This window comes from Paramisgurnus dabryanus, chromosome 23 (assembly GCF_030506205.2).
Source record: "Paramisgurnus dabryanus chromosome 23, PD_genome_1.1, whole genome shotgun sequence".
Lineage (NCBI taxonomy): Eukaryota > Metazoa > Chordata > Actinopteri > Cypriniformes > Cobitidae > Paramisgurnus > Paramisgurnus dabryanus.
This window is the reverse complement of record NC_133359.1, coordinates 12055666-12080028: the sequence shown is the minus strand read 5'-3', so window position 1 is coordinate 12080028 and position 24363 is coordinate 12055666. Positions and strand designations below refer to the sequence as shown.

The 24363-nt window shown below is 36.1% G+C and overlaps 3 protein-coding genes across 4 annotated transcripts; 1 reads left to right on the top strand and 2 right to left on the bottom strand.

The window, feature by feature from the left end:
- The first annotated feature begins 314 nt into the window (after window positions 1-314).
- On the top strand, window positions 315-14484 carry cax2 (cation/H+ exchanger protein 2). 2 transcript variants are annotated; one of them, XM_065291803.1, is made up of 20 exons: window positions 315-481; window positions 1035-1178; window positions 1281-1381; window positions 2849-2957; window positions 3146-3265; window positions 3603-3664; window positions 3894-4052; window positions 4187-4372; window positions 4765-4864; window positions 6454-6595; window positions 6677-6860; window positions 6934-7033; window positions 7251-7372; window positions 7451-7488; window positions 7560-7672; window positions 9537-9679; window positions 9765-9859; window positions 9965-10043; window positions 12451-12559; window positions 12652-14484. In XM_065291803.1, exons 1-20 carry the CDS (start codon window positions 424-426, stop codon window positions 12723-12725), a joined length of 2238 nt encoding a protein of 745 aa, XP_065147875.1. In that variant the 5' UTR covers window positions 315-423; the 3' UTR covers window positions 12726-14484. The 2 variants fall into 2 exon arrangements, with proteins under 2 accessions (XP_065147875.1, XP_065147874.1); XM_065291802.1 differs by having other exon boundaries at window positions 7560-7675.
- A 77-nt stretch (window positions 14485-14561) lies between these two features.
- parietopsin lies at window positions 14562-23187 on the bottom strand. The gene is made up of 5 exons (XM_065291807.2): window positions 22862-23187; window positions 20597-20925; window positions 20140-20385; window positions 19911-20048; window positions 14562-14729 (listed from the first exon to the last, which is right to left on the bottom strand). Exons 1-4 carry the CDS (start codon window positions 23178-23180, stop codon window positions 19917-19919), a joined length of 1026 nt encoding a protein of 341 aa, XP_065147879.1. The 5' UTR covers window positions 23181-23187; the 3' UTR covers window positions 14562-14729; window positions 19911-19916.
- On the bottom strand, window positions 14718-17206 carry LOC135781377 (uncharacterized). The gene has a single exon (XM_065291806.2). It carries the CDS (start codon window positions 16569-16571, stop codon window positions 14997-14999), a length of 1575 nt encoding a protein of 524 aa, XP_065147878.1. The 5' UTR covers window positions 16572-17206; the 3' UTR covers window positions 14718-14996.
- Window positions 23188-24363: the final 1176 nt, after the last annotated feature.

Genomic DNA, 24363 nt, shown 5'->3' with positions numbered 1-24363 from the left:
ATCAAAATTTCATCCTGATTTTTTCCTGAGAATGTTTAAAATTTAAATCAGCTCGAAGATGAATTACATTTCCCACAAGTCTCCGCGATCCGCTCGCTGCGGTAATGGCTAGAAGGGATACAGCAATCGCCGAAATCTCGCCGGATGAGCGCTGTTTTTATCCAAATCCTAAACCCCAAATTCCACAGATTAATTCGTATCTGTATCGAATCAAGCCCAGAACCGCTTTTTCATCCTAATCCTAACGTTACCCACAAACCTAACCCAAAACCCATCATCTCGCGAGACTTAGTCCGTAGCTGTATCCCTTCTAGCCAAAATCGCTCGCTGCAAGTGCGTTTGAATCACATGAGGTAGATTACTGAAACATTACACTACTGTCACTTGAGAGACTTAGCAAGCGAAGTCGGAGAATGAGCTGAAATGACAGCGAATGTAGAGACGAGACGAAGAAAACTCGGGGCAGATACAGAAAAACAAGGTAAACAATACAACAATAAAGGCTTTAACGCGGGCGTAAACTGTTGATGTAAAGAGACAGACTTAAATGTAGTATTCTAATCTATAACAAGCAATTACAGTAAGCGATTATTTAATCAAACTGCTATTAATTGTAAAATCTAACTCCAGTTATATAAGCATCAATGCATTATTTTGCCTCATTTTATTCAAGGATGAAAACAAATTAAAGTTCATCTGTTTTTGAAATACACACCGCATGCAGTACACACTTCCCTAAAGTATCTGTATACTGTGTCCTGTCTGATGGTTTCATTTCTTTGACTAGATCTGATTTAATCCGCTACAACATCTAAGTTAACATTTGGAGAGCACTAGCAGTGCTTAGTTAAAATGCATCGTTTCATTTATGGGGAAACGCGACATTTGGATGTGATGTGTCTACATGATTAAACAATTTGTGAAAAGAAATGTAGTTTTGAGACATTATCTTAAATATATCGTAATCATTTGTATCCTGTTTGCTTAATAGTGTCTATAAACTCTCTGATTTGTGATACACTTTAATTTTGCAGAACCCATTGTATCTCTTTCCTCCGATCTTTTGGAGGATCATAATGGAGTTGGAGTTCATTTCCCATGCGGTGACAGGGTTTGTGTAGCTCATGTGCACTCAGATGCTGGTGATGGCGCCCATACATCTAAACAACCCAAGAGAAGTGAGACCCCATTTACATTTGTAAACGGGTATATTTACTCCTGTTATATATCTACTTCTGGTATATACTTTTCATACTTTAAAAATCTTATGATTTGTTCAGCATGCAGTCTTGGTGATGAAACCTGGGACGAGAACCCGTGCAAGACTACGATAAGTGCAGAAAATGAAGTGGAGGCACAAAAACTTGCAAATAATTATAAGGTAATTTTGGGGATACTAGAAGATACAGTGGACCCTGTCTGTGAAATCCAGGCTAATTTGTCATTATTCAAATACTGTATTAATTTCAGTCTTTGTCATGACCTTACTCAGTCAATATTAAAGATATCAAAGTTACACTCACCTAAAGGATTATTAGGAACACCTGTTTAATTTCTCATTAATGCAATTATCTAATCAACCAATCACATGGCAGTTGCTTCAATGCATTTAGGGGTGCGGTCCTGGTCAAGACAATCTCCTGAACTCCAAACTTAATGTCAGAATGGGAAAGAAAGGTGATTTAAGCAATTCTGAGCATGGCATGGTTGTTGGTGTCAGACGGGCCGGTCTGAGTATAAGGGAAAAACATCCAGTATGCAGCAGTCCTGTGGGCGAAAATGCCTTGTTGATGCTAGAGGTCAAAGGAAAATGGGCTGACTGATTCAAGGTGATAGTAGAGCAACTTTGACTGAAATAACCACTCGTTACAACCGAGGTATGCAGCAAAGCATTTGTGAAGCCACAACACGCACAACCTTGAGGTGGATGGGCTACAACAGCAGAAGACCCCACCGGGTACCACTCATCTCCACTACTAATAGGAAAAAGAGGCTACAATTTGCACAAGCTCACCAAAATTGGACAGTTGAAGACTGGAAAAATGTTGCCTGGTCTGATGAGTCTCGATTTCTGTTGAGAAATTCAGATGGTAGAGTCAGAATTTGGCATAAACAGAATGAGAACATGGATCCATCATGCCTTGTTACCACTGTGCAGGCTGGTGGTGGTGGTGAAATGGTGTGGGGGATGTTTTCTTGGCACACTTTAGGCCCCTTAGTGCCAAATGGGCATCGTTTAAATGCCACGGCCTACCTGAGCATTGTTTCTGACCATGTCCATCCCTTTATGACCACCATGTACCCATTCTCTGATGGCTGCTTCCAGCAGAATAATGCACCATGTCACAAAGCTTGAATCATTTTAAATTGGTTTCTTGAACATGACAATGAGTTCACTGTACTAAAATGGCCCCCACAGTCACCAGATCTCAACCCAATAGAGCATCTTTGGGATGTGGTGGAATGGGAGCTTCGTGCCTTGGATGTGCATCCCACAAATCTCCATCAACTGCAAGATGCTATCCTATCAATATGGGCCAACATTTCTAAAGAATGCTTTCAGCACCTTGTTGAATCAATGCCACGTAGAATTAAAGCAGTTCTGAAGGCAAAAGGGGGTCAGACACAGTATTAGTATGGTGTTCCTAATAATCCTTTGGGTGAGTGTATTTTTCACAGAATGTTCTTTACATTACGTAGGATCATTTTGTGTAGAAAATAATCAAACCCAAATAAATAACTAGCTGGGATTTCACAGGATTTTATGATTTAGATGCATTGATCCTAATGTTGTTATTTTTTAATTCTTCAGTCTTCTACTGTCCTGTTTGTTTGTGTACATGTTTAGTTTGGATTCAGGAAATGGAAAAGTCATGTGACAGAGCGACCCCTGGAAGAGAGATCTGATGTTGTGAAGGAGCTTTACTCTGAGCTAAACGTTATTAAACCTTACTCAGGTCAGACCAAGTTGCTCTTACATTCCCTCCTGTATTATAGGTACAATATGTTTTTTTTTATCACATACTGTAACAAAGACACACATCTTGTATGGCTAAAAAGGAAATTCCAATAAAAAAGTGAATTTCAACCGTACCAAGATTTATTCCCACTTTATTTATACGGTCTTCTTTTTCTTGTGTTTCAGTGGGTTCATTGTTCAATGCTGGCAATATACTTTATGTGTTCCTGTTTGGCTGGTGGATTTCCCTGGTTTATGTTATTGTTGGTGTCCTAATGTTCCTCACAGTTATAGGAATACCATACGGTAAGTGCTGGTTCTAGTTTATGTAGCTCAACTGGTGGAGCAAAGCTGTGGGTTCAATTCCCAGGAAACACATTCACATTTACATTTGATATTTTATCCATTTGACAGATGCTTTAATCCAAAGTGACTTACAGTACAGTGCATTCAAGTTTAAAAACTTTTTATCATTAGGCAATTGATAAATCCCCCGTGACCTCTTCATTGCTAACACAACAAGTTGATAACATGCATACTGTACCTTGAATTACTTGAATAAAAACTTCAACTTAAGTGAAATTAGCAGAATATTAAGTGGCATTTTTCGAAGGATGACAAAGGGGTCATTTTACTCTTTCAGGGAAACTCTGTTGGAGATTGTCCTGCTATTTTCTGTGGCCATTTGGGAAAGCCATTCAAAAGGTTGCATTTCTTTTTATATCTAAATGCAATTTACATGCTTTGCCCCACAGTCCTGTCATCATAGACCTTATGATCTTCATGAGTCGCATTGCACACAAAGTCTCTTTAGACTTTAATTTCCCTGTTTATTTGAAAATCTCTGCCCTGCCACCATGAAAATCAAGCAAATGCAAGCTTTTTGATAGATAATGTTTGGAAATTATATTGAACAAAATGTTGTTGTTTTCAGGTCGATGTTTCAGTGCCAACACTCAGTGTGATGATCTTCCAGGATGGCACTTCTGTAGAGGCAGAGGAGGATGGAAAGCCATCTTCTCTGTTACTGCCAACACCCGTGGAGGAGCCCATAGATGAATCGACAGGAAATCTACAGGAGGACCGCTATTGGGTGAGACATACATGTGAAACAGATTTACAAACGTCTATGGTGGATTAGCAGGATACCCATACATTAAACTAAACTACATAGCCAAAGCTTACCCATGCACTTGCTCATTTAAAATGGATCTTATTTGTTTTCAGTGTCATGTGAGCACATACGTGTGGCTGTTGGTGGGTTACCCTATCCTGGCCCTCACACACTCTTTAGTGTGCTTGATCTCCTGGCTGCTGGTTTTTACAATCCCTGTTGCAAAGATGAGCGCCAAGACCTTACACAGCATCTTGCTCGTAAACCCTGAATATATTCATATTAGCCAAGTCACAGAGGTGAGAACCCAGTTAGTTCATAAAAAGGCAAAAGTCTATCAATAAAGTGGAACCTACAGTATTGTGCAAAAGTCATAAGCCACTACCAGCTATGTTGTTTTAGCTCATTTTAAATACTATTCTTATATATTTTGGTTTATGAGAGCCTGCTGGTTCATGCTATTGCTCGTGTAAGAGGAGCTCACACTAAATACTCAAGACTTTAGATTATAATTTTCTTTTCTTAATATTGAATAAAAAAATTATGGATTTTCTGGTTGTTGTTTTTTGTATCTTCTTTATTAGAATACAAGTCTAATGGTGGCATGGTGGTGTAAGACTTTTGCACAGTACAGTATGTCTTAAAATAAGAGATTCACATTCACTGATCATTTGTGTGTTTTATAATTCAGGTTCAGGATGAGGAAGACCAAGTCATTCTGTGCTGCTATCATGCAGTGAACCTCTACTATTATAAGTACACAGTGGATGGGATCAATGTTTTTGCTGTTAGTATCCTGAACATCAAGCACTCAAATGTTAATTATTGTCTCTATTTAGCCTTACGTAAAAATGAGAATCACATGTTGTTTGCCATTTAACTAAACTAAATGTTTGACTTTATGGAAATTGGGCAACACTTTACAATGCCACTGTCCTGCATTGTTTCGCTCCAACCTATATAATGTAACACAGGGATTTGTCTTCAGAACATTCAAAATATTGGCAGATGTGTTTGAATAGGGTTAAAACTAAACTATGCATGACAGTAGACTTTTGAGAATAGAGTTAAATAGCTCTGATTTACAATATAGTTATATAAGTTAACACTAACTAATGCATATGGTATCTATCATGAGATAATAAAAAATTAACAATTGATGATTTCAGATGCAAAACCCTCTTAGTGCATCTGACCTGTTTCTTGTAAATGAGAATTTTTGTCAGGCTTTAACTTTATTTAACTTTAACAAATTTAAATTGGTATTTAAAGGATAAGTCCACTTTCTTAAAAAAATCCAGATAATTTACTCACCACCATGTCATCCAAAATGTTGATGTCTTTCTCTGTTAAGTCGAGAAGAAATTTTGTTTTTTGAGGAAAACATTCCAGGATTTTTCTAATTTTAATAGACTTTAATGGACCCCAACACTTAACAGTTTTAATGCAGTTTAAAATTGCAGTTTCAACGCAGCTTCAAAGGACTCTAAATGATCCCAAACGAGGTATAAGGGTCTTATCTAGTGAAACGATTGACATTTTTGGCAAGAAAATTAAAAAATATGCACTTTTAAACTACATCTTCTCGTCTTCCTCCGGCTGTGTGACGCGCCAGCGCGACCTCATGTAATTGCGTAATGACGTCTAAAGGTCACGTGTTACATTTATTAAATGCACATTTGCGGGCCATTTTAAACAATAAACTGACCCAAAGACATTAATTAGTATCATTCGACATACAACAACGTCAGAACGATCCTCTTTCTCTACACTTGTAAACACTGGGGTGTAGTTTCGCATACGTCATCAATGTGAGATTGCACTGGCGTGTCACACGAACGAAGGAAGACAAGAATTTGTGTTTTAAAAGTGCATATTTTTTATTTTTCTTGTCAAAAATGATAATCGTTTCGCTAGATAAGACCCTTATGCCTTGTTTGGGCTAATTAAGAGTCCTTTGAAACTGCAATTTTAAACTGCATTAAAACTGTTAAGTGTTGGGGTCTATTAAAGTCCATTAAAATTAGAAAAATCCTGGAATGTTTTTCTCAAAAAACATAATTTCTTTTTGACTGAACAAAGAAAGACATCAACATTTTGGTTGACATGGTGGTGAGTAAATTAACCAGATTTTTATTTTATTTTTTTAGAAAATTGACTAATCCTTTAACAAATTTGACTTTCGCTGCAAAACCCTCTAAGTGCATGCTTTTTTTTGGCAAAAAAAATATATTTCTTTGGAGAAGACAGAGTAAACAGAATCACTGAAGATGCAACTAGAAAAATTGCAAATGATGAATTATTAAGAGCTTTTTTTATTGTTGTTAATGAAAATGCTTTACATTTTTTATAATAACATCCTTACATAGTATCACTTTAGATCTCTTACCATTAGTTATAGTGTCACTAGTGATTGGTTATGTTGACCAAACAAACCAGTTTGCTAGTTCTGAAGTCAAATTTGCCACAGCCGTCAGCTCCATCATCCCTCTCTCCTATTACATTGGCATGGGCATCGCTAGGTAAGGAGGCACAGCAAACACAACTAATACCACTGAAAGGAAATGTATGCAGTACCTAATTGTCACATTCTCTATTCTTAGTATATCCGCTCAGAGCAACTTTGCTGTCGGTGCCGTGGTGAACGCTACGTTCGGCTCCATCACGGAGTTAACCTTTTACATCACAGCCTTGGTCAGAGGTCACCGTCAGAAAAATACATGCCTGCAGGAGATCGTAAAAGCGGCTCTTACTGGGACCCTGCTGGGCTGCATACTTTTTATACCAGTATGTTACCCATAAGGAGACTTTCAGATATGCAAAGTGCACAATACACAGGTATTACATTTCTCTTTTTCAGGGGATATGTATGATAATCGGAGGCATCAAGCACAGGGAACAGAGGTTTAACAGTCGCTCAGCAGGTGTCAGCTCCTCTCTGCTCTTTATATCAATAGGAGGTAAGATGTCATGCACTGTTAGGCACAATCCTGTTTGTATGTTAATTACATTTATGCATTTAGCAGCCGTTAGCATTGTAGCCAACATTTTCGAACCCATTAAATTTTGCGCTGCTAATGCAATGCTGTACCACTGAGCTATAGGAGCACTTTTTAATTAAAGATGACATCATTCGCAGTTGATAACATGTGTCAATGTGGTGTCTTGTTTGTTTAGGAGTGTTTGCTCCCACTCTCTTCTCTAAAGCTTATGGGAATCTAATATGTGAGGACTGTACCAACTCTACAAGATCTAACAGCACTGGATCCTTCACATGTAAAAGCTGTCACTATGACCTGGTGAGATTTCAAACGTGTCATCTTACAAAATCGAAATAATATCGGCCCATTGTTCACGATTTCTTTTTCATTCACTAGAGTGAAAATAACTACAGCCTGTTTCACAGTCACGTTGAGTAAGTTACTTTAATTTCGTCTCGCATGTATTCATTGGTAATATTTTTAAAGATTTTCTTTATGTTCTCAGGCCTCTGGTGTACACCGTTTGTGTTCTCCTACCTGTGTCCTACATCATCGGCCTCATCTTTACTCTCAAAACTCATTCGTACATTTATGACATTCATGTTGGTGATGGAACTGGTGGTGAGTTTGTATCAAACTATGTAATAAAAATATTATAGATATGTTGAAGTCCTGTGCTTTTAATTCTAAATGAAGGCACCATTGTTAAAGCCATCCCTGAAGCCATCCTCGATGTATATGATTATCTTTTTTTTTCAGACAAACACAATCTGAGTTATATAAGAAAATGTTCTTTATATTGGTAGTATATGGTGCTTTAGATTTCAAGCCCAATAAAGTCCACCCATCCTTGCCAGAAGTAATCCACACGGCTCAGTGGGGTTAATAAAGGCCGCCTTCGAGCAATAAATGTGATTTTGTAAGAAAAATATCAATATTTAAAGGCAGGGTGCATGATTTTTGAAAAACTCTGTGGCTTGTAGCCAATCAGCAGTAAAGGGGCGTGTCTACTAACTGACATCGTTGACTGGGTTGCATATGTGTGGGGTGGGTCTATCAAAAGAAAGTTCCAATTCAATTGGGGTAGGTGCGTGTTTGTTTAGGTGATTTCAAACATCAACATTGACTTTCAGAGATCATGCACTCCGCCTTTAAAACTTTACAAACTAAAATAACTATCTTTTAACTATAATGGGTGGATAGTTCAACAAAAAATTGGAGAGATAGTTCACCCTCAAACCATCCTTGATGTATACGATTATCTTTTTTCAGACACACACAATAATTTTTTTTTAATAATAGTAAATGGTGCTTCGGATTTCAAGCCCAAAAAAGTCCACCCATCCTTCACAGAAGTAATCCACATGGCTCCAGTTAATAAAGGCCTTTGATGGCAATGGATGCGATTTTGTAAGAAAAATATCAATATTTAAAACTTTACATATTTAAATAACTAGCTTCGGATATACTTTTTTGGGCCTGAAATCAGAAGCACCATTTACCACAATTATAAAGCTTGGAACTGGCAGGACATTTTCTTATATAACTTCAATTGTGTTTGTCTGAATAAAAAGATAAACATACATCAATGATGGCTTGACAGTGAATAAATCATTGGGGTAATTTGAATTTTTGGCTAGATTAACCCTTTAATGCACTTTTAACCCTTTAATGTCACATTTGGCTAACACTGTTATCCACAGCGACTTAAAGTTAATTCAAGTGGAATCAAACCCAAGACCTTGGTGCTGCTAATGCCATGTTAAGCTACAGAAATCAATAATCTCTTACAGTACATTCACACCAGGCGAAAGCATTAATGCTTGAAGGAAGGCTTGTCGGAAGCGTGGCCAACAGCCAATCACAGTGTTCGCATCAGATGCTCCGGTATTGCACAAACGTAATTGGCTGGCTCGCACTAGATTGCTTGCATAAGGCGATCTGATTGGTTGACGCACGCGTTGGCACTTGAAAAGTTGAGAAATGTACAACTTCTGCCGTGAACAACGGCAGTGATGCGACATTGACGGATCCACAATTCAGTTCGGCAACGCATGACATCACCCATTAAAGTAAATTAGAAGCGTTAATGCTTTGCCCTGTGTGAATGTACCGTAATGCGTTTAGTGTCAACATAATCAAAAATATCTTTTGTGTACAAGCAAAAGTGGAAAAGCAATATTTACACTTAACAAGTAGTTAAAAATTTTTAAATCTTAACTTGAGAAACTTCTTAAATATTCTGTTATTTTACTGTTTTATTCTCATATTACTGTACTCTCTTTATCTGTGATGATCTCAGTAAGGGACCAGTCTCACAGGCTTTAAAACAGCTAGACAAAGCAGAACGGAGCAGAAGGGAACATGTGCTCTGTGTGAATGATCTCTTGCATGTACCAGTGGTCATAATCATTATAATTAGTTTAATTTCAGAAGTCAGTGGGATATGAGACCTGACGTCTGTGTGTGTGTTTGATCACAGCAGGTCATCTAGGAGCATCAGTGCACTGGTCCCGCTGGAGATCTTTACTCATCCTGATCATCGCCACAGTTCTGATGTCTGCCTGTGCCGATCTGACCACTGAACACATTCAGCCTATACTCAATTATCCATCTATATCTCAGGTTAATACTTCTCGCACACAGACAGTCAGTCGGACAGACAGTAAATGATTTCTTTGATCTGTTTTGACATTTCTCTTTATATCAGTATTTTATAGGTGTGACTGTTTTAGCCATGGTTCCTGAAATACCAGAAATCGTCAATGGAATCCAGTTTGCTCTCCAAAATAAAATCAGCTTGAGGTCGGTTTCCTTTTTAGAGCCATAGAGATGAAACTCCAGTCAGGTTCACTTTGAACTGGTTCCTCTTCAGTGTGATAAATGCATGTTAAATGTTTTATTTTACAGTTTCGAGGTTGGAAGCTGCATCGCTGTGCAAGTGTGCATGATTCAGATACCGATCCTGGTTTTATTCAACGTCTTTTATGTGAGTGGATTTGGATTTGACATCTTTAAACCTACAGTAATCATCCTATTTCTTGTGGTTTCACCTTTCTTGAAGACTTTTGGGATTTTATAAAGATGAATGCAATTCACTGTCAAAGATACAGGTTCCCACAATCATGGAAAATTCAAAAATCAGGGAATTTTAGTAGTGTTTTTCATAGCTTGAAATGTCATGTTATTAATTGTAGTCTTGGTCATTTAAAGATATTTTTTGTGGTTATTCTAAACTATTTGATCATTTAGATATTTCTCTATATAAAGTAATAACAAACTACGCTTTGTTCATTTTTTGTAAGTTATGTAAGTTCATTGGTCAGAAAGTGTGGAAAACCCTGCAGAACGCTCAGTGCAAGGATGTTTGTGATATGTGACCATGGACCACAAAATCAGTCACAAGGGTCGATTTTTTTTTTATTAAGATTATCTGAATAAATAAGCTTTCCATTGATGTATGGTTTGTTAGGATAGGAAAATATTTGGCCGGGATACAACTATTTAAAAATCTGGAATTTGAGGGTGCGAAAAAATTGAAATACTGGGAAAATCGGCTTTAAAATTGACCAAATTAAAGGAATAGTCCATTTTCTTAAAAGAAAAATCCAGATAATTTACTCACCACCATATCATCCAAAATGTTGATGTCTTTCTTTGTTCAGTCGAGAAGAAATTATGTTTTTTGAGGAAAACATTGCAGGATTTTTCTCATTTTAATGGACTTTAATAGACACCAACAATTAATACTTAACTCAACACTTAACAGTTTTTTTCAACGGAGTTTCAAAGGACTATAAACGATCCCAAACGAGGCATAAGGGTCCTATCTAGCGAAACGATTTTCGTTTTTGACAAGAAAAATAACAAATATATCCTTTTAAACCACAATTTCTCGTCTAGATCCAGTCCTGAAAGCGTCAACGTGACCTCACGCAATACGTCATGACGTCAAGAGGTCACAGAGGACGAACGCGAAACCCTGCCCCAGTGTTTACAAGTGTGTTGAAAGAGGACCGTTCCTAAATTGTTGTATGTCAACTGATACTAATTAATGTCTTGGTGTCAGTTTATTGTTTACAATGGTCCGCAAATGTGAGTTTTATATATGTAACACGTGACCTCCCTACGTCACTACGCATTTACGTTAGGTCGCGCTGGACCGGATCTAGACGAGAAATTGTGGTATAAACGTGTATATTTGTTATTTTTCTTGTCAAAAATGACAATCGTTTCGCTAGATAAGACCCTTATGCCTCGTTTGGGATAGTTTATAGTCCTTTGAAACTCAGTTGAAAAAAACTGTTAAGTGTTGAGTTAAGTATTAATTGTTGGTGTCTATTAAAGTCTATTAAAATGAGAAAAATCCTGCAATGTTTTCCTCAAAAAAAATAATTTCTTCACGACTGAACAAAGAAAAACATCAACATTTTGGATGGCATGGTGGTGAGTAAATTATCTGGATTTTTCTTTTAAGAAAATTGACTATTCCTTTAAGTCATTAGCAACACATTTTACTAAGGATAAATAAGGGGTGGTTTCCCGTACAGAGATTAGCTTAAACCAGGACTAGGCCTTAGTTTTATTAGGAAATATAACTAGTTTTAACAAACATGCCTTACTAAAAACATTACTTTTGTGCATTGTTTTTGAGGCAAAAAGCACTGATGTTTTTTAAGATATGTCAGTGCAAGTTGTTTTCAGTTTGGACAGCTCTTACATTTATTTTAGTCTAGGATTAGTTTAATCCACTGTCCGGGAAACCGCCCCTAAATGTTTTATATATTTACGGTAGGAAATTTACAAAATATCTTCATGGAACATGATCTTTACTTAATATCCTGATAATTTTTGGCATTAACTCTTTCCCCGCCATTGACAAGTTATCTCGTCAATTAAAAGAAAACATTTCCCTGCCAATGATGCTTTCCTGACGAGTTTTTACGGTAATCTGTAATCCCTCTGTTTCCACTAGATGGCAATCTTACCCAATTTATAAAAAAACTGAAGCAAAAACAAATTTCATTTTAAACTCCGTCTATGTTTTGATAATCGTTCTGAATTTGATCTCTAACAAAATTTGTATTTTTGAAGAAACCTACCCATATTTAAGAGGTTATAAAAAAAGAACAAATGAAGATAATATGAAACAGGTTTTTTTTAAAGCAGAGGGTCTGTTCTTTCATTTGATATATTTGTATGTTTATTATTTATAGAAGAAAATTTTCCTGGAAGGCATTTTGTGAAAACTACAAATAATGCTGGGTGGCAACTTTTTAAAAAGGCTGGCAGGGAATGAGTTAAAAAAGTTAAAAACCCATGCGACTTATGACATGGGTCACAAATATTATTGTCTGATGTGATTAATTTTTTATTATTGTTTAATTCTGGAACAGGATGTTGGGTTTGTACTCCTCTTCAGTGACCTGCACCTATGGGCCAGCATCTTCAGTGTTATTGTTGTCAACTATAGTTTTATGGATGGAAAATCTGATTACTTTCAAGGTAAGCGCTACATTTACAAAAACCTATTTAATTGAATGCTTTTCACTGAAGCTTATTTAAAGGTCTTTTGTGTATTTGTGTTGTATTATCAGGTACTGCTCTGGTAGTGGTTTATTTTATCCTACTTGCACTGTATTTCTTCGCACCCTCTCCTCCTGGATGCTGAGAATATCAAACATTGCAGCTCGCCGCATTTATGGTGTTTGAAACAAAAAACTATGACAGATTATTGTAAGTTACTTTCAATTTTACACTGTTCTATTAACAATTCATCCTTTAGCATATCATTGACAGTTCTTTTCACTTCTACAATAAGGACTGGACCCATTTCAGCACTTTAATATGTATATACTGTAGTCTTAGGTACAAAAGAAGGCTTGAGACAATGAAAGAACTTATGGATTTAATATTTTACTAAAAATAATGTGCAAAATAAATTATGGACTGTACAGAAATAATACATAAAGGGGTAGTTCACCCAAAAATAAAAATTCTGTCATCATTTAATTTTTAAATGATGACATTTAAAAATTAATTATTTTTGGGTGAACTATTACTTTAAAGCTTTATTTTAATATAAAACCTATTAGGTGTTTTACAAAAGAAAGAGATTATTTTTAGTTTATGTTCTAGTAAAACTATCAAGTTGGTACTTATGGTCCATCAATACTTGAACTTCATTTATTTGAAACCTTACAGCTAATGTTTACATATAGAAAAGCCATATTTTGATGGTATTTGTATTAATGAATAGAAGTGTGTGTGTACCTACTGTACAGTATTGTGTGTTGTTCACCATCTATAATATGGTATGAATTTGTACAGGTGTATGTGTATAGATGTCTCATTTAACTGTATTTAATACTTTATTTTCTAAATATTTCTGACAAAACATTATTGCATTTAAAGGCGGGGTGCATGATCTCTGAAAGCCAATGTTGATATTTGAAATCACCTAAACAAACACGCCCCTACCCCAACAGAATCTGGACCTTCTTTTAACTCTTTCCCCGCCAGCATTTTTTAAAAAGTTGCCAGCCAGCGCCAGCATTTTTCATGATTTTCACAAAAGTTGAATGCCTTCCAGAAAATGTTCTTCTTTAAATATATAAACAAACAATATATCAGATGAAAGAACAGACCCTCTGCTTTCAAAAAAAAAAAAACGACTTTTGATAGAGATCAAATGCAGAACGATCTTTAAAACATACACAGAGTTCTTTCTCTTTCACGTGAGGCGCTACTTCCGGGTTGTATAAGTTGCGGTATTGCGGAAAGACGGAAAACCGGGAAGCGTTTTGTGAAAGAGTTAATAATCCCAACCAACACATACACAATAACAATGTTGGTTAGTAGACATGCACCTTACTGCTGATTGGCTACAAGTGTGTTTTTCAAAAATCACTCACCCCGCCTTTAAAAGGATGAATCTTACTAAGTAAAGCAAATGGATATGTTACATTATATTGTCCTGAAGATGTATTAGTATTAATAATTGTGATATTTGTGCATTACACTTCCTAGTGTTCAACTCAGATATTACTCAGACTGCCTTTAACATGTCTGTTACGCAAAACACAATAAATACATTTTGACTTTTAGACTTTTAGTTTGTCTGCTGGTACAGAGCAAGGCAACAACACTTAAAATCATTGAATACCCATTTTAAACATACACAGTAGATCTAAATTCAGGTCATATACTGTATGCTAAAATCTTCTGCCTTTTTCTGTTTCCCTGTCTTTATCACATAATGATAATACATTATACAATAGAAAATATATCATTAGATTTGTCCAACATTTTAAAGAAGGTAGTCAAAGTATCAATTTATATTGTGAAAAATATATATTACATTTTCAAAATGCAAAAGCTAACAAAAATGACTTGGAGTATATGTAATAAAGTCTCTTTCACCCTATTGTCTATATTAGCATTAGCATCATTTACCTCCATCAGCAATAAACGGCCTCCTACAGTGTATCCCACAAATGTAAAAACACTCACAGAACCTCTATGGACCAATAAAATACGCTTTCCATTTAGTCTTCAAATAATACAATTCTGTGCGAAACTGAGGGTTGACTGCTGCATAGATGATGGGGTTGGTGAAGGAGGTCATGCAAACCACAGACACCGTAAAAATTTCCAGCTGTCGGAAAACCTCAACCTGAAAAAAAAAAACGGTGCGATGACCTTATTAGCTCTTGTGGAAGACCCTAGAAATTCAAAAGTATTAAACATTATCAAATCGAAAACTGAGGAGAAGAACACCAGGTCAAAAAATAAAAAATAATCGGTACACTTAAAAAAAAAGGATTCGTTCAATTTACTCTTTTTTTTTTTTAAGGTAAGCGGTCACAATCAATTTATTTAAGCTACATTTCAATTAGAAAAAAACAAAAAACTTTAGCTTAATTAAATTGATTGCGACCACTTACCTTAAAAAATTTGAGTAAATTGAATAAATCATTTTTTTCAGTGTAAATAATGGTACCCTGAGACTCACTGTTTGATTCTTGTTTTGGTAAAAGAAGTGATTCAGGAGCACAGTCCCAATCAGTGGGATCCAAAATATGAGGAAGGTGAAAATAATGTATCCAGAACGTTTGGCCAGTTTGCTCTCTTTCTTGGTGTTCCCCTTTTCTCTTTGAGCGAGGGATGGCATCATACAGACGGCCCCCATCATCTCCTCTTGGGGAGCTGTCGTGATTTGAGCATCCCCATTTGATGCTGGAGATGTTTCTGTTGTAGTATCCTGGTGAGCGCTTGCACTTTTTACATTAGTGGATGATGGAGGCAGTTCAGCTGCTGGATTTTGGTGGTCGGTTGTCTCCGCACCCCCTTCTTCACACGTTTTCCCAGCAGGCTCTTGGCATGCGTTTAGCTCTGCATCCCCGTCTTCATTTGTTGATGTTACAGAAACGTTTTCATCAGTATCTCCGAAGTTTGGCTCTACGGCATCGTATTTATCATTACCTTGTGATGTAGAAATATCTCCAGGATTTTCTTTGTTGCTGTGCAGCTTGGCAACAACGTCTAGATCTAAAACATTGGTTGCATCATTGGAAAGTTCATCTTTAAAAGCGACTTTTGTTTCTTTAGGTTTTTCAGACACATTATCCAGTTTATCTATCGTGGTCGTCTCATTTTTAGATGGAGCAAAATCCAAAGGTTTTTCCAAATTGGATGCCATCATTCCAGCAGACGCCTCCTTTTCAAATTCGTTATTACTACGTATACCTTGTGGCTTTTCGTCATCACTCTTAATATTTGTCTTTATTTCTTCTTCTTTCTGATTCTTTTTATCTTCTTTCTTCTCAGGAGGCATAAAAGACCCCTTATCATATATTTTCCTACCGTGTGCTCTCACCAAAACAAATATGCGGGTGTAAAATCCAACAATGACCGCCAAACAAACGCACCAGACGGGAGTCAAAATATAAAATCCAAAAGTGTCATAGGAGTCCAAAGTATGCACGCGCCACCCCCTACACCTGACGTAGACCGGCGAGTCTTTGGCAAATATCACGCACAGGACCGATATTGAGATCGGCACCACCCAGGTCAATATAATAGACACCGTTATACGTTTCCGACGCTCTGCGTTTTTAAACGGACGTGCGACGGCTTGATATCTCTCTGCGCTGATGCACCCCAAAGTGAACAACTGCACGCAACAAATAAGAGAAAAAGACGCAATCTGTGCGCTACAGAAAACAATCCCGAAGTCCTTTGCGGTGCGCACGCTTAGAGCGATATTGAGGAGCAACGGGCAATCGATAACGCATCGTAAGGTATCGATAACAGCTAAATTCACCAGGAGTGCATTGTTGGATGTCTGGAGTGACTTTTGACGGTACACAGCCCAAGTCACAAACAAATTGGCGAGAGTTCCTACGTGCAAAGTTACAAGCAAAACCAGACAGTTGGCCACCACAAATGCAACTTCTAACGTGCTTTCATTTGTTTTGTTTACATGTCCTGAAAATCCAGTGAAATTACTTCTCATCTCCAATTGGCATGTATAAAAGTGAAATGTAAAATTGAATTAAATCCATTGTATTTTAAAATCCATATTGATGATGAAAATGATCGTTCACTCCATAGCCGGTCGAGTGCTTACTGAGAGCCTTTAGTTTTAAACCTTTTATTTGAACCCTCGTGACATCACCATAGCTCTCACTTGTTTGCGTTTTTGCAATTAACACCCTGCAGGGTTCCTGGTCACCGGGGATTTTTGGGTGTTTTATCAAGCAGTTTGCTGGTTCCTAGATGTCATATCCAGAAACTAATTCTGCCAATTACAACACATGGGCACAGGGGTTCAGGGTGATTTTCATCAATTCATCCCCTGTATTTCTGCTACTGAGCTCTTTTATTATTTGAGCCTTTTATAAAATGTGTGATGGCTTTTAAAATCCTGTAATAAACCTGAGATTTATATTTTTAAATCTAATTATGCAAAAATGTGCATGCTTTTTAATTAGACTATGCAGAATTAGCATAAATCTTCATTGTCTGGTTATCGAAGTGAAAAGTAATGTAATTTAGAAAGATTAATTTAGAAATATGTTATTCTCTTTACTGTATGTAAGATGTCTTTAACCATTTTCAATCTAGGAAAAAGGCACTTATACAGTAGGGTATTAAAGGCGGAGTCCACGATGTTTGAAAAACGGTTTGGAAAAGGAGACGGGCCGACTACCAAAACACACTTATAGCCAATCAAATCAAATCAAATGCCGGGTTGCGTATGTGTGGGGCGGGTCTATCAACAGAAGGTCCAGATTCTATTGGGGTAGGGGCGTGTTTGTTTAGGCGATTTCAAATATCAACACTGGCTTTCAAACATCATGGACTCCGCCTTTAAGGATAACTTGATCTTTGTAATATCTATATACAGTATTATATTATTTTTATGGAATATAGTAAAAAGTAAAGGTAACACTTAACAATTTACAGTTTACAGTTAGTTAATGCATCTGCTGACACAAACTACCAATGGACAATATATAGTTACAGCATTTATAATACAAATGCAATTGTTCACTGGTTGATAATGTTAGTTTATTGTACATAACCTAATGTTTACATGTTGAATTTTTGCTTTAAAAAATGCATTAGTAATGTTTACATTACCAGTAACTAAGATAAAAAATGTTGTAAAGTATTGTTTAATGTAGTTACATGTTACAGTGTTAGTGAATAGCATGTGTATTATATACACTATGAATAAAAATTAGTTGGTTCAACAAAAAGTAAATGTTGGTGCTGCGTTAAATTTATTTTGAGTTAATTCAACATTTTAGTAGACTCAGCATTTTTACTAAGTTAACTAATATTTTTAAAGTGTCCATAACACACGTGGTTTCTGAATATCTGATGTTAATTTGGAGTACATATAAAGTAGTATTACATCCTTCATATTTCCGAAAAGTCTTTAGTTTGATCAGATTTATAAAAGACAGATTAGCTTTACAATAACGTACAAAAAAATAGGAAGGAGGAGGAGTTACGGACTGCGGGAGGAGCGAGTCACGAGTCAACACTTTATGCAACGCTGACTGGAGAACTTATGGTTCACTACATGTTCGTGTCGTTTATTTAATTTGCACTTATTTCCAACAAAACACAGAAGTTTTACTTACCGCATGCAACTCATAACCCGGTTGAGACTTTTCAATGAAATCCAGCGTTAAACAAACACACACGCAAAACTCAGCTGCTACCACGGATCAACAAACTACATCCATTGTTTTCATAATGCTGGCTTTCTTCTCCTTACATCCAAAAACACACTTCTTCTTTCGTGCCATTGTTGAGTTTGATATAAAACAAAGCTGTCGCTTGAAGTGACTTCTAGCGTCCTCAGTTCTCGCTGTCCCGCTGATTGACGTGTGGCCGTGGTTTTCCGGGGGGGAAGTTCCCATAAAAACAAGTGATACGTATAGCGAACCCCTGAAACGTCAGTTGGACCTGTAATCGAAAAATACTTTCCAAAACTTGTACGAACCCTGACGAAGTGCATTCGGCACAGAAATACTCTGTAACACGTCCAACTGCTTTTTTTGACACTTTGTATTTGTTTAGCATGAGGAAACAAACTCTTAACTCTTTCACCGCCAGCGTTTTTAAAAAAAGTTGCCAGCCAGCGCCAGCGTTTTTCATGATTTTCACCAAAGTTTAATGCCTTCCAGAAAATGTTCTTCTTTAAATATATAAACATACAATATACCAAATGAAAGAACAGACCCTCTGCTTTCAAAAAAACCGTTTCTTCCTACCTTCAGTGGTTCTTTTGTAATCAGCTTTTGAATATGGTTAGGTTTCTGCAAAAACACCACATTTTGAGCAAAAAGCAGAGATAATTCCATTTTTGTGACGAACTTTTCATAGAGATCCCATTCAGAGCGATCTTTAAAACAGACACGGACATGCAGCCGCTTGCCATAGGGCAATACTTCCGGGTGTAAAAAGTTGCGGAAGGATAATAATAGCAGTATTGCGGAAAGACGGAAAATCTCGTCATTGGCGGGGAAGCGTTTCTCTTGATTGACGAGATATCTCGTCAATGGCGGTGAAAGAGTTAAACTGTGTTAATAAGTTGAATTAACTTTACATTTTTAAGGCAGCACGAACACTTACTTTTTAAGTTGAACCAACAAATCTTTTTTACAGTTTATATATTACAAATGTTAATTTGCTTACTGTAAAAAACATAATTTATACTAACAACTTTATTTTCTGACGTAAATGTGCATTTTCTGTAAAGCAGCTTTGAAACAATGTGCATTGTGAAAGCGCAGTACAAATAAATTTGAATTTAATTGAATTAAAGTAAAGTTTTACAAAAACAAGTTAAAAACCAAATATAAACTTTCAAACTGACTGTTTTCAAAATATGTTACTGTTATTTAATTTGCTTTTTTATATCAGTCTGCACTGGTAGTTTGTACAGCGGTGCTAAATAGCACTTAAAGTGGTTCACTGGTTAGTACTCATAGGGGAACCATTTTAAGTGCCATTTACCACATATGTAGTACCTGTGTAGAACCCTATTGTGCTATATAGAACCATATGTGGTGCTATAGTGGTACTATATCACCCCCGTATGGTTCTCCATAGGTGCTTTATAGGTGCTATATAGCACTACAAATGGTTCCCCTATGATTACAAGCTTTAAGTGCTATATGCACCAATTTTTTTATAGTGTAGAATAGAAAACATACTGTTTTTATAAACAAACTAAAATGTTACCAAAATCTGTAAATTTCTTACCATTTAGTGCATTAAACTAAACAGACTGTATTTAGTTTTAGGTACACATAAAAAATGATGATGCACAGACCTCAGATCAAACTGGAACTATCTTGCAGCTTGTACTGGTTGGGTGACTCCTCTGGGCCGTGCACATATTAAGACTCACTGCAGTACCACGGGGAATGTATCGACCACAGGACAGGATCTCCAGAGAGGACTCCCGGAACTAGATGACACATATTAAAGATTAGCTGTAAACACGGCAAAATATTAGTGCATACTGTATTAGAGTTGGAAGCAAAATAAACAGTACACACCCGTTTATAGGTCAGGAAGTAGATAATAGGATTGTAAACAGGGCTGGTCTTGGCAAAATACATAGGCATGGTGGCCAACAGAGGTGATATGTAGATTTCTGGATTCACAACTACAACTAAAGAGATGACAGTGTAAGGCAGCCAGCAGATGAAGAAGGCTGTGATCATGGCCAGGACCATCCGATATGCATGTTCGTTGTCCTCCAGGCAGTTTTTTCCACCTTGACGCTCAATGCTTTTGTTGATCTAAAAGCAGGAGATGAATTGTATTCAAATGGTAGAGCAATCATCGGTTTGATTCATAGATAACAAATGCTGATCAAAGATATACTACACTGTCATTTGCTCTTTATAAACGCATCTACCAGATGCATAAATGTAGTGTGAAATGGGACTGTCTGCAACACTGATAAATAAACAATGTAGTTTAAGAGCTGCAATAAGAGCTGTCATCTACCTTCTTCATGGAGATAAGAACGTTGGTGTAGCAGTATATAATGATGGCCGTGGGTAAGATGAAGCAAAGAAGAATGTAGAAGATAAGGTAGCTGTAGTTATTCCAGGACCTCTCCTCCCAACCTAAAGAGCAGGACGTCTGGACGCCCTCAGGTCCGTATGAGCTCCAGCCCAAAAGTGGAGCGCCAGCCCAGAAGAGGCAATAAAACCATACAAACAGCAAACCCATGCAACTTCTGCGAACGTTCAGCTTAAAGCCGGCCATTGGTTTGCAGACAACGTTGTATCGTTCATATGCCAGTAGTGTGAGAGTACACAGAGACACCAAACCTAGAAGAAATTAAAGGGTTAGTTTAACCTAAACATTTCTTCACTTCTGTAAAATACAATTTCATACAATATATATGGACAAAAATCAAGTTAAACAATTTAAACTTGTTTTTATAAGTTATGTCAACTTATCACAAGTCAAAACTTAAAGGGACACTTCACAAAACTTTGTGAAGTTTTAGCTCAAAATCCCATATAGATAATTTATTATAACATCTTAAAATTGCCACTTTGTAGGTGTGAGCAAAATATGTGTCCTTTTAAATGCAAATAAGCTGATATCTGCACTAAATGGCAGTGCTGTGGTTGGATAGTGCAGATTAAGGGGCGGTATTATCCCCTTCTGGCATCACAAGGGAAGACAAATTTAAACGACCTATTTTTTCGCATGCTTGCAGAGAATGGTTTACCAAAACTAAGTTACTGGGTTGTTTGCGAGGTTGATAGAAGCACTGGGGACCCATTATAGCACTTAAACATGGAAAAAGTCCGATTTTGATGATTTGTCCCCATTAAAATAATATGTTGAATTGACTTGAATAACTAAGTTGCATTTGTGTATTAAAGGGTTCATTCGCCCCAATACAATAAATGTGGATACAAATGATATCATATTAACATATATTTTTATGTTACATTAGGATTAGGATTAGACTAGTCCTAGACTGAAATAAATGTAAGAGCTGTCCAAACTGAAAACAACTTGCACTGACACATCTTTAAATACATCAGTGCCCTTTGTCTAGCATTAAAATGCACACCAGTAATGATTTTAGTAAGGCATGTTTGTTCACACTAGTTATATTTCCTAATTAAACTAAGGCCTAGTCCTGGTTTAAGCTAATCACTATCTGGGAAACCACCCCTTAAACTTGTTTTTATAAGTTATGTCAACTTATCATGAGTCAAAACTTAAAATAATAAATTGAATTGACTTGCATAACCAAGTTGCATTTTTTTACAGTGTGTTAAAGGGTTAATTACCCCCAAAAATGTCATCACTTCTGTAGAATACACTTTAATACACTGTAAAAAAAATCCGTAGAAATTGCAGCTGGGTTGCCGGTAATTTACCGTAGATTTGAATTTATGTTTTTTACTGGCAACATTTTGTTCAAAGTTAAATGAACATTAAACATTTACAAGTCTTTGTCTTTACAGAGTAAAACTAAAAGAACAGGATCAAGCAAAACATTCTGGGAAACAAAATCTGAAGCAAAAACAGAAAAAGGTTGATGATGATTTCTGGTTCCCAGAATGCTTTGCATGAGGCTGATATTGTACAGTTTTATTCTGTAAAGATAAAGACTTGTTAATATTTAAAATTTATTTAACTTTGAAAAACTCATGCCAGTTAATAACATAAATTTAAATCTACGGTATATTACCGGCAACACAGCCGCAATAACATTGTAATTTCTATGGATTTTTTTTACAGTGTACAATAAATGTGGGTATTAGTTCGCCCAAACACAATAAATGTGGATACATTGTAAAAATTATATAAACATATATTTTTGCTACTTTAACAAATTAAGTTAAACAACTTGTTTTTCTAAGTTATATCAACTTTTAAAATAGTTAAATTGACTTGCAATTCTATTAAAGGGTTAGTTCACCCCAGTACAATATATTTGGATATTAAAGGGTTGGTTCACCCCGAAAATGTCATCACGTCTGTGCATTTACATACTGCACATTTTTCCATACAATACATGTGGACATTAAAGGGTTAGTTCACTCCAAAAAGTCAGTGGAATAAACTTTTCAATACCAGGTAAAGTCATTATTCAGCCATAAACTTATGTTGTGGTCTCAATCAAAATTCGTCAAAAATGTTTAGCAGTATATAAATGTCTTAAATCTATAAAATATAATATAAATGAGATGAAACGATGCATATTAAACAAATAAGATACATTTGATAATTACTCACCAAAGTAGTTCACAGAAAAGCCCTGAAAAACACAGAACGGTTCCCCTAAAAAGAAAGATCCTTTATAATTCGTGATGGTGACAATTGCTGAACCGCAGGTGGCGATCATAAGATCCGAGATTGCAAGGCTGAGAATAATAACGTTCATCGCATTGAGAAAATGCACATTTTTAAGCATTACGGCGATCACCAGCGAGTTATTAAACACAGAAAGTAATGTGTTTATAAACATGAGGTACGAAAGTATGCTGTAGCCCACACGTGGAAAAATAGTAGGCTGTACCATCCCGGACGTATCTGCTGGTGTGATGCTCTCCATGCTAAAATCTGAAGTCTGAGAACTCAGAGGTCATACAGCAGTGGGTTTTATAACTTGGTCTTTTATATTATTGGCTTTAAATAATGAGATTAGATATTGGCTACATTTCATATCTGATTTTTTCTTTATGCCACAAAGAGCTTAATGAAACGTGAGGCATCTGCTCTCCCATATCTTAGTAAAAAACCATTTGTTAAATTACTCTGTGTCGTATTAAGAAAATCTGCCTTGGAAAATACAATTAGACATACTGGATAGACTTTTAATCCCAGCCCAATTATATATATTGAGAGTTTATTCACAACCAATAGCGTTTAATAATCACAAAAAAATAATGCACCAACAAATAATTTAATTCCAGTATATTTGTAATAAACATCACAAATACAGTACCCTTCAAATATTGATTAACACCAAAAACAGCTTAAGTACAATTTTTAAAGGCAAATATGTCAAAAAGTCCATCAATGGTACGGTAAAAAAACAACAAAAACAAAGTGGCTTATATTTGTATGAGTAGATAAACATAAAATTGTGCGTTAACTATGTTGTAATAAAGCATAATGTTTTATTGCTGGCCTCTCAAAACAATGATAAAAGTAAAGGAAGAACAACAATAACAAGTCATTATATAAAAAGTACACATATAGGTAAAAATTGTATGGCCACCTTAAACAACAATAAATATTCTTCTATATAACTTTAATATCTAATCTGTCGCACAATGTTTGCAATGTCCCTCATAAAAATGTGTTTTATTATCAAATACTGCAAAAGCACTGAATGTAAGGCTAAATCAACGAATATTGGAGCAATTCAGAAGTGACAAACTCTTTTCTACATGCACATTCATTTAAACATGTGACACTTCAAGTATTTTCTCCCTTTTAATAGGCTTAATGGAGGTGAACTCACAAAGGCCATTGATGAACTTTGAACTTCAAAAATAAACACTATTAAAAAAAACTTTACCTAGTCCTACTCTATGAGGCACAATCTTTAAAACAGCACAAAACTAGTCAAATACTCTTCAGTTTATATACTGTTCATCAGTCCATCCCCAGCCATTTAACATGGTGTCAAGACAAACTTTTTAATACAAAAATAAGGTATTGACAGCTCAGGAGTGTGATGATTATCAAATGTTAAAATACAGAATTTTCTCTTCTATACCAGCTTAAGA

What these genes read in the sequence shown, in the direction of transcription:
- cax2 (XM_065291802.1), top strand. Translation starts at nt 424, where the DNA reads ATGACAGCGAATGTAGAGACGAGACGAAGAAAACTCGGGGCAGATACA. An exon ending in TTTTATTCAACGTCTTTTAT is followed by an intron (nt 10,044 to 12,450) that starts GTGAGTGGATTT and finishes ATTCTGGAACAG; the next exon opens with GATGTTGGGTTTGTACTCCT. An exon ending in AAAATCTGATTACTTTCAAG is followed by an intron (nt 12,560 to 12,651) that starts GTAAGCGCTACA and finishes TTGTATTATCAG; the next exon opens with GTACTGCTCTGGTAGTGGTT.
- LOC135781377 (XM_065291806.2), bottom strand. Translation starts at nt 16,571, where the DNA reads ATGAGAAGTAATTTCACTGGATTTTCAGGACATGTAAACAAAACAAAT.
- parietopsin (XM_065291807.2), bottom strand. Translation starts at nt 23,180, where the DNA reads ATGGAGAGCATCACACCAGCAGATACGTCCGGGATGGTACAGCCTACT. An exon ending in CTTTTCTGTGAACTACTTTG is followed by an intron (nt 20,926 to 22,861) that starts GTGAGTAATTAT and finishes AATTTCTTCTAG; the next exon opens with GTTTGGTGTCTCTGTGTACT. An exon ending in ACTTCCTGACCTATAAACGG is followed by an intron (nt 20,049 to 20,139) that starts GTGTGTACTGTT and finishes TGTGTCATCTAG; the next exon opens with TTCCGGGAGTCCTCTCTGGA.